A 10,312-nucleotide genomic window follows, 5' to 3' on the forward strand; every position below is an offset into this window, starting at 1 on the left:
AGAGCCATCGTGATGATCGTGGCTCGTCATCATTATGCGGCCCATGGAGCTCCCATAACTTTCCATCATCAGTTTCAATTTCAATATAGTCCAGTCCCCCTGAAAGGCCCCCGATATTTACTTCGTATCCCTCGTCCTCTGTCAATCGATCGGGTAAAAGTAGCTAACTACCAGTTTTTCCTTCCTTTACATTTCATTTATGTTTCTTTTTGATTTTCATACCCTGCCAGGGAGTATGTAAAATTTTTACCAAGGAGGTTATATTAAAAACTAAATATTATAAATATCTATGAAGTTTATAGATACTTTTTTAAATATTAAAAGGTAAAAATAGCTAGATTAAATTCTACTAGTATGTATTAGTTATGTTATATCCCACTTAAGAAGGGGAAGACAAGATGTTATAAAAAAAATAGTTTAAGAGATTTCTTGTGTTGATATTACGGGTTAAAAAGAGTGTTAAAGATTCCCTTCCATTTTGTTTATATTTTTTTTTAAATTTTGCGTTTTGTGTTTTTGCTGCTGGCGTTTTGAGGAGGATGAGCTGGGGACCTTTGGACACACCGCCTGGGGCCACAATTTCATTTTCACTCCCGAGGCACCAGCACTCGATGATTATGACGACGAGGATGATGATGATGAGCTTGCGACGACCGCAGGCAAAAGTGTGCCCCAATTTAATTGAAAGCGGTTTTCGAGCGGCCTTGGCCACTCATTTTTTCATCGGTCTTTTTTCGTCTTTTGCACTTTATGCAGTTTCATTTCGAGGTGTTGCCTTTTAGCTTTAGCTTTATTGATTGAATTGACGAAATGGAAATTTGTCAATTCTCACCTGGCCATGTGAATAAATATTTGTGGTCGTGCAGTGAGTTCCCGTTTCGAGATCTCTGCGGTCGACTTTCAGTTTTTCGTTTTAGTCTTTCGTTTGCCACAGGCAAGGTCAGAAAGTCTTTAAGATAAGGCGCTGAATAAATACCCTCGGCGCAGACAACTCAATCGCATCCTTGCGGCCAAAGTGTTATCCTGCCTACAAGAATAACCTTTTAATTAAACCATGACGATAAGGGCTCCTCCGAGGGAAAATAAAAAACGTTTGATGCTCTTCACGCGTGTTTGTCATATCGGAAATGAAGAACCGGACTTATCGCCACGGTTCTTCGTGAATGAACTCTCTCACATTTTAGGAAGGAAAAGGATAAAAAAAAGGGAAAAAGGGGACTTAGAGGGGGAAGGGGTATCGCCTCATGAATGAAACTCGTTTGACATTTGGCAAACGATTAGATTGGACTGCAAGTGCATTAGTTTTATCCAGCTGCACAAGTTGTCTGCCTCCTTTTTTTTACCTGCAGATACAATTGTATCTTTTCTTTTTTTGTGTGGCTACACGCTACACGCTCGCTATCCTTATCGTAGTTTTTTCTCTGTCGATTTCTGGTTCTGTACTGGGTTCTTTCATTTACGATCCTGCCACCAACAACGTCTTTTTGGCCAGCAATTTTGCGGTTGGGCCGTCTGATGTCATAAACTGCGTCCATTAAAATGAAATTTCAATTGCAGCCGAATAATCATCAGCGCATCCCAAGGGGCCAGGCGATCGCGAATTGAGCGATAAACTTGCACTTTCCCTGCTCCCAATCGAGATCTCTCCTCCTATTATGCTCAATTAATGTATGAACTTATTGAAAAAATTGGAAAACAAAGGTATTATTAATGTTGAAAATTTGTTGTTTACACAATTCCTTATAAAAATATGGTATTTAATACTTAGTTTCATTTGAAAAATCCATTGGCACTGTAAGTCTTAAAAGTCCCTTTGTGGCACCCTTTGTGGCACCGCTCTTAATTCAACCCTAGCCATATCTTCAATCCGCTCTTCCAATCATCTTTTTATGTGGCCCCCTGGCTGAGCTCGCTTTTCACGCCTTCCGGCGACCTTCTGCAATCAATTAAGTCTTTGGCTAATGAGCATAAAACTTTTGATTTGCTATGCTTTAAATTGAATTCAAGGGGGCACATGTGCTTGGCAAAAAAGTGAATTGTTAAATGCCCGTTTACAGGTTCATCTTAATCCCCGTAGTGGCTAAACGAAAGACTGAAGGGACGAACTTGATTTTTTAACAGCTTGATATAACTTTGTTGTCAGCACAGCGGTGGCTCACTCTAAACTAGGAATGAGATGGCGCCTTCAATTAAAATCAAAATTATGCAGCAAACACTGATGAAGCTGCAAAATTGTATTTCTTTTATTTTTTTTTAACGTAATTATAAAACCGCAGGACATTCAAATTGAAAATGCAAATCAAAAATAACCCGAAATCGACCAAAAACTCATACGAAACGGAAGCCACAAATGGCAGCGTGAAATTAAAGGGCGTCTAACGTGAAATTAGCAGCTCGTTTCGTTTCAGCGGATTTATGGCATTTGAATAACTCAAATTATAGGGCCTCCACTGACTTTTATCTCAATATTTGTTTTGGCCAAGCAGAGGCCGAAAAAAAAGGGAAATTTCTATAATTTGCATGGACTGCGGTCTGGCTTTATTTTTTGGCTATGTAAATCATGCGGCCTAAACCGCAAATTAGCCACACGTACGATATTCCCTTTTCTCGTTAAGCCGCCACTGAGTCCTCCTTAATGTTAACCAATAAATATCAGACAGTCTGGCGTGTTAATAGAGCAAGTGTTGTTTTGCTCACTTTCGGCGTTAAGTGTTTCGCACAGGAGGCTTTTTTTCCTGCGAATGTCGAATGTCCATCCTTGTCCGTCCGTAATCACTAAGTAAATAAATGTTGCCCGCTCCTTATTCCTCTGTTTGTTTTTCGAAAGTTGGACAAAATGCCACGCCCCCGAAACGGGGGCATAAATCATCGCCTGGGATGTGGGGTGCCATGAATAATCGCTGATGCACAGTAAACAAAAGGCAGTTTGATATCACTTTTATGAAAATAATAAGCCATCCTCCTGCTCAACTCCCTCACCTAATAAATTCTCCTAACTTTGGTTAAATGGGGTCAGGTTCGAGTCCCCCTGCTGCTCCTACAAAGCATTGTTTTACTATTAACACCCTGTGTATTAAATTATTATGTAATAATTTTAAAATTTTAAGTTTAAGTTCTCGAAAATAAAGTTTGACATTCTCTACACGTAAAAATGATATGAAAAATCAACAAAGGGATTATATATTTATTTTTTTCCTGTGTAGTTTTGATAGCTTTAAGCCGCGAGATCCCAGATGTGGGGCCACACTTGTAATTATGTGTGAAATCCTTACTTTCGGAGGGCGTCGAAAACGTAGCATTTGCATGCCAAGGTGGGTTATTGCAAACGAGTTTATCCTTTGAATTTTTTCAGCCCCAAAAGTAGGTTACTCTTTTACAAGCATGCTTGAACAATTAAGGAGTGCTGTGTAAACTCCAAGAAGCGCCATCTATCGGTTGGTAAATTAAAGAGTCAAGTATGCAATGTTAACTTTAAACAACTCTATCTGTAAAAGATAAGTCTCAAAATGTAAAGAAACGAATGACGGGTATCTAAAAGTATACAAATATTTCATCACACAGAGACGATCTTTTATTTGCTGCATACTTATAGATACCACTTATTTTCCTATTTATAATGCAGAATGTTTGAGAATTCACTCACAAACTCATAGAGATATAGATATCCCACATTAAAATCGGAATCCAATCACTAAAGTTATGGAATCCAGAAATGCACCTAATATTGTTTAAGGATCTTCATACTTACACTTTAAACTTTCCGTCTCAACTTATATAAACATAATCCCTTTTTTATATAAAAAAAATTATTTATTTATTTCTTGCTTAAAATACAAAACTAGGTGAAATTCTTGAATTGCCACTTGCCAAAACATCGTGGGATTTGTCTTAAATTACCGCTGTTGCCCCGTGTTTATGATTCGTTTCCTCATGATTTAAATATCCTATCATCAAGCGTGTGTGATTGTGAAGATGCCCATGAACCGTGCACGGGTTAATGTTAACCCTGATGCTGGTGGTGCCACCAGCCAGACTGGCGGGAGTTCACATAGGTCTTCAGGCCATCCTGTCCGCCCGATGGAGCGGGCTGATGGGTGGGGAACAGATGGGGGCCACTCGTCTCGTAGTTGATGCCATTGTGCTGGTTGAAGATATAGGCCTTTGGCACCTCAATTCCGGCAGGGCCCACGGCATTTGTGGACACACTGATGCTGGAGACCACATTTCCCGAGTTGCCGGCTGGCAAGTAGGTGCGACTCGGCGGCGGTGGCGATGAAACCCAGCTGGTCTGCGGTTTCTGGGGCAGTGCAGGACGATAGTTCTTGTTATACGAGGGCGGTCCAACGGGCAGCGTGGGTTGTTTTGGAATCGAAACGGCATTCGGCGGTCCATAGGCATTGTTCCTCAGATCGCACACTGTATTCTCAATCAAGGTGGCCAACGGAGCCGTGTAAATCCTGAAGTTGATATCGGCATAGTCCAAATCGGAGAGCAGAAAGACGGGCATCCTGTCGGACAGAACCCACACATCCTTGTTCTCATCGATCTTCACATCAGCCGGGAACACCAGGCCCACATCATCGCGATCCACAATGCCATGGAATTGCGGGGAGTACGGCATCGATGAGTGCCAGCAGCCCACGGCATTCTGATCAATCAGATTGAACAACTCGATGCCATCATCGCTCATCACACGCGAGGTGGTGTGGGCATTCGGACCACGTTCATCCAGGGCCACAAAGTCGTGGTAACTGTCCTCCGTCCTGGTCTCATCCCGCAGAACCCTCGTGGAGACGGCGAACTGGCGATGACTGGCCAGGGGACTGAAGTACAGGGTGCGATAGCCGTCCGATCGAATCGGCGACAGGGACATGCCGAAGATACCCTCCTCGCCCCATTGGAAGTTAATTCCAGCCACATTGAAGTCACCCCTCAGGGGATCCGGGAAGAAGTACGAGTGGGCCGAGAATCTCCAGGACTTGTTCAGTTCCCAAGAGTAGGCAATCAAACCATAGCCCAACTCATCGGCGAAATAGGCATAGGCATCATCGCAACTCTTGCCAATATCCACGGCAATGTTGGCGATGAAGGTATTCGGATTGGTGTCCACGGCGGGCAGTTCGTACCTCCGAATCCTCGTATCGGTGGTCAGGTCGAAAACATTGACGGCATAGGGACAGGGATTGGTGGTGGTGTTGCCAATGCCCACGGTTCCGGTGTCCAGGACCCACAGACGACCGCACTCGTCCACCTTGATGCGATAGGCCGTGGTGATACTATTGGCACAATCTCCGGCCGTATTCGAACGCCAATCCGGATAGGGAATCAGCTCCGGCGAACCCGTCAGAGTGCGATCCATGTTGATATAAGTCAGAGTGGCTGGAATTCCTGAAAAAAAGAGAGAATAAAGATATCGTAAACAAAGCTATCAAAGTTTTCCCAATCCCCATATGAAAGGTGAGCTCAATAGGAGCGAATATAAAATTGTGAAAAATTGTTATTACACATATATCATTACATATTTATTTGTAATTTGTAAAACTTGACCTGGTTTATTTTTAAATCTGGTTTTTTATAACCGTTGCATTTATTAGAAAAAAATTATGCAAATATTTGTGAACATTTTTATTCCACCCAGCTTAAAAAGTGCGCTGTCTGCGAAGTAATAAAAAAATGAGATAGTAATAAAATAAGTATCCATATTCCTGCCACTGGAAAGGCTAATAAAAATCTTAAAACTTGTCTTTTTAAAGGAAAGATATCATTAAGATGTTATGCAAATAGTTTTGCCTTTATGTTCGACACCCGGAACTTTAAATTATAAGCCATTGCGCTGCGCTAACGACACTTTTAATTTCTGGAATTGTAAAATTTCTGGAAGTTCTATTTTTTAAGTGGCCTGGTTTGGGTAGACTTGAGTTTGAGTCATGAATTGGCTCATAAATTTGCACTGTTGCAAGTTGCGTGCAATTTCGGATGTCATTAGCCGGCAACTGAAGCAACACGCTCTGACATCACCATCAATATAAATGCATCTATGCGATACAACTGTGATGTATATTTGTTGATATATACGCGACGACCACCGTCAGTGTCTCGAGTGATTTCCGCTCCAGTTGCTTCTTTCCATATCTCTTGGTTAATTGAATTCCGAGGCACTTCTGGTTTCTGACTGGGTTTATCTTTTTTTTCTGTGTAGCGGCCACGCCCCCTTTGTGGACCGAACCGCCCCAATCGATCAGTCCATAAATCACCAATTATGCGATACATCTGAAAGCGATTTTCCGCCCCATCAGCGCTTTTTACTTCGTGTGGTTTCCGTAAATTGAAGTTGTTCAATGGGTGATTTGGGAAATTGGTTATTAATAGAGTTGATTACAAGGTGGGAAAATTAAGAATTAAAAAAATATTGACTGCTTATTAGGAAAAGGGAAGCCTAAACCTATTTATAATTCAAAATAATTGAAACCTTTTTCATTGATATAAAGAATTTCTAAAATAAAATCTTATTCATGGTGAATCTTTAAGATTTAATCTAAATTTTTTGTTTGTAAGGGAAATGGTAGCCTAAACGTTTATATATTTCAAAATATTTAAGAAGCATTTTAAAATTAATAATCTCTAATAAAATATTTTTGGAATTTCGTTTTTTTTTCTAATCTCTTGTTTATAGAGGAATTGGTAGCCTACACTTATAAATAATTCATAATATCTTTGTATCTCTAAGATAATTTCATGGATTTTCGTTTTTTCTTGGAATTAACTGATTCCTTTTTTATCGAACAAAATTCTTGACAGCCCAAAGAAGTAATTGAATTATCAACATTCTTCGTTTTTTCTTGCAACTTTGTAAGCCAGCTATCAAGTCTCCGCCCCCTCGTGAAAGTCAGCCATTTTTTGCGATCTCATTTGCGATTGAGATAGAGCCGCTTCTTGGCAAAGACCACACATATGGGGGCTCTTTGGCGGTAATGCGTCCACTCGATGGCTCGATGGCTCAATGGCTCTGTGGATCAAGTGGCTAAGTGGCTGAATGACCGGCGGTTGGTGGTTCAATGGCTAATGGTGGACTAATGAATCTGTATGAAACACGAGCTGTTGAGTCGTTATCCGGCCAATTAAAGTTGGCAATTCTCGGTTTTCGCTGCAGTTGCAGTTTCTCGATCGCATTCGCATTCTCATTTTAATTTCAATTTCGATTTCTCAGACTCGATTTCAATTTGTAATCCTGTCGCATAGCTCATTTCGTATGTGGGAACACACAGCGAAAAAAACAGAAAAATTGCCGCAATAACTGTCGGTTTATTTGGTGATCGGAACTGATTTACACGAACCCTCATCGAGGGGATTATCTAATGGATTTCGATTTGCCTAAGTCCCATTAATCATAGCTCATAACTGTCAACTTCAGGTGTATTTTTTTTTTTTTGAACACTTGTTGCCACCGCAGATTTGCTCTGACTAATTGATTTGCTTCGATGGCCATTGGAGCGTGCCTCAAATTATTCCACTTTGCCACAACTTTCACGTGCTTTTGTTTGCCTTAAATCGGGCTTTATTTTTTGCCGATTCGGCCTTCTGGTTTTTGTTATTATTTCTTCGAAATAGGCGTTCGAAATCTATTTCAATAGAAACCCCAAGGTTGGGCCAGAATATCGGGAAGTACTTTGAAGTAACTAACATATACATTTACTAATTAGGGTTTATATTAAAAAATGTTTAGAATGTGTTAGAGATTGCAAATAATTATCCTATTTAAAATTTGGAATCTTTGCCTAATTGTAAAAATTGTAACAAAATATTCACCTAATTATTAATGAATTATTATTTCATGCATCAAGTTTTCAAGCTTAAAATATTTAAGAATATTCCAGTTTTGTAAGTAATATTCCTTTTTAAAATATGAAGTCTTTGGCTAATGGTATATTTTTTTTAAGTACTGTAACATATAAATTTTTACCTAACCATCAATGCATCATTATTTCCTGCATCCACTTGTGAAATATTATTTTGTAGTAATTTTGCAAACTCGCGAAACAAAAATCATTTGTTAATTTGTGTGTGAAATAGTCTCTAAGCCGCAGAACAATGTCTTTATATTTAGACTTTGTGCAACTCTCACTTCGATCCAACTGAAAGCTAATCATTGGCTAATGGCATAATGCCATAATAAGTTATTGCTTGTGATTGGATTTCCATTTCCATTTGTGTGTGGCGACCCTGAAGAAGCCTTCACAATTCGGATGGTCATATAATACCATATAATGCCAATGCCGCGCTATTGGCTCCGATTTTACAACGGTAAATTGTTTAAAGTTTACAAATGTAAATGCAGCACGCAAGTTCCAGCCGGATTTAAGAGAGGTCGACGCGCTGAAAACCGTCAAACACAATCTATGTCACTTTTCTGGAACTTCTTATACGAGTTCTTTGTTGGCTGGAAATAGAGCAAGTCTCATAATATATTCATAATTTATGTTTAACTACCAAATGTTTGAAAATAAATATTGAATTTATAATCTACAATTTGTTGGTTTGTTATTCATGAAAATTATTTGTTAAAGACTTTGAACCTTGTGGTGTTTAATTGAACAATAATTTGTTGTGGAAGTTCCAAAGGATTTTTACCACGAAACCTTCTCAGTATGTTTGCCGGGAGAAATTCTTTAGGTGTTTTGGTTTCTTTTCGGCTTTCCGCAGAAAACTCACAGGATGAAGTTCCTTAATAGCTTCTATTATTTAATCACATTTTTAATATTGATTTGGTTAAAAACATTCAAACTATATATCGAATTTGAACTACTTGGACACTGGAAGAGAACTCGAAAATTCTTAAGTGCTGAGAATATAAGGTGCATAAATATACGGCGTTATAGAATTCTTTTAGGGCATATTTTTAGTTTCAAATTTGTACATCTCTTTCTAGCACATACACAATTAAAATCCAATTGAATTTTTTTTATTCAGACACCTAGCCAAGCCTCCTCTGTCGCATAAAACAAATTTGTTATGCTAAAACATTTCTTTTAAACTCAATATTCTTAGACTTTTTTATATATTACTTTAAGTAAAATACTTCTGCAAATGCAGCCAATTTCACAGAAATTTCCTGTAACCAATACCATAGAAAAGTGCTATAACCAACTGCTATTAAATATAAATAAGCTCCCAATCAAATTTAATTATAAAATAAAGTTGAAATGTAGTAACCTTTTTTTTTCAAAAAAAGGTTACTTTTATCCACCAATAAGCAGCAAAATCTAGTTTAAAACAAGAACTTGTCTTATAATACCCAGCATAAAGAAAACCCTCCCAAAGAATGCCTCACTTATTTAAATATGCACAGTATTTAAATACTCAACATTTCTGATCCTAATCTAAAATAAATATCTCTAAAATTCCTCACATATTTTTTTGTAGCACGAACTGTCAATTTGTTTACAGCGTCCATCGCTATTTTTCTACCGATTTTCGCTTGTTTCGCACTCTGTTTTTGGTGACTCGAGCCAAATACGAAAACTGTGAACCGCGAGCAATCAATCACTTAGATCACACCCAATTTGTAAGTGCTAATGATGTCCAAAGTGAGATTGGCTCGCTTGCAATCTGCATTGGGGTCCCTAAAAGGGGTGGCTGTCCAACTTGTGAATTAACTTACCATCTCGCCAGCGGGGAACTGTGACGAAGAGGCGGTTGCCAAAGTGCTCGACACCCACGGGAAGACCATTCTGGGGGATATAATCGCCACTGGCCAGAGCCTGCTCCTTTAGGCGGGCATTCGGGAAGGCGAAGTCCAGCTGGTTCCAGTTGTACCGCTCCTGGAGCTTATAGGCCGCCCACGAGGGCGTGGCCAGGGCGATCAGGGTCACCAGGATCCATCCTTTGTCCTGAAACATGGCACTAAATTCTTGGCTCTGAACAAACACGCCGATCACTCGGGCCAAAAAAATGGATTGGCAAAAAAAAAAAACAAAAAAATCAGCGAACTTTAAATGAAATGTTCTCAAGGAAGTTCTGTAGTTAGTATCTTGGTATCTTAGTATCTTTAAGATATCTGTTTAATCCTCTTCTGTGGACCGTGGCGCGCTTACGACTGTTGGCCACAATATGTCGGCCACGTTTTATATGAAGTTTTTTTTCTCCGAAGACGAAGGCAGGCCAATGAAAACGAAAACGAAGGCGCCAACTTCGGTGGTTTCAGTGATTCGGGTGTTTTTAGCGGTTCGGCTGGCGGTGGTCCACTATATGATCTATTTGGTCACCCATGGATCGGCCAACTTCGGATATTTATATTTTTTTTTTTAGTGCGTGG

At 39.5% G+C, this 10,312-nt stretch overlaps 1 protein-coding gene across 1 annotated transcript; it reads right to left on the reverse strand.

Moving 5' to 3' along the window:
- Positions 1-3,804: 3,804 nt before the first annotated feature.
- LOC119557870 (protein yellow) lies at positions 3,805-10,076 on the reverse strand. Its single transcript, XM_037870870.1, has 2 exons — positions 9,659-10,076; positions 3,805-5,388 (listed from the first exon to the last, which is right to left on the reverse strand). Exons 1-2 carry the CDS (start codon positions 9,894-9,896, stop codon positions 4,001-4,003), a joined length of 1,626 nt encoding a protein of 541 aa, XP_037726798.1. The 5' UTR covers positions 9,897-10,076; the 3' UTR covers positions 3,805-4,000.
- Between the last annotated feature and the right edge of the window lie 236 nt (positions 10,077-10,312).

Source organism: Drosophila subpulchrella, chromosome X (assembly GCF_014743375.2).
Source record: "Drosophila subpulchrella strain 33 F10 #4 breed RU33 chromosome X, RU_Dsub_v1.1 Primary Assembly, whole genome shotgun sequence".
Taxonomy (NCBI): domain Eukaryota; kingdom Metazoa; phylum Arthropoda; class Insecta; order Diptera; family Drosophilidae; genus Drosophila; species Drosophila subpulchrella.

Bases quoted from the DNA above. Each gene is read 5' to 3' on its own strand.
- LOC119557870 (XM_037870870.1), bottom strand. From the start codon at position 9,896: ATGTTTCAGGACAAAGGATGGATCCTGGTGACCCTGATCGCCCTGGCC. The intron at 5,389-9,658 runs GTAAGTTAATTC...TCTTTTTTTCAG, and splicing joins AGTTCCCCGCTGGCGAGATG to GAATTCCAGCCACTCTGACT.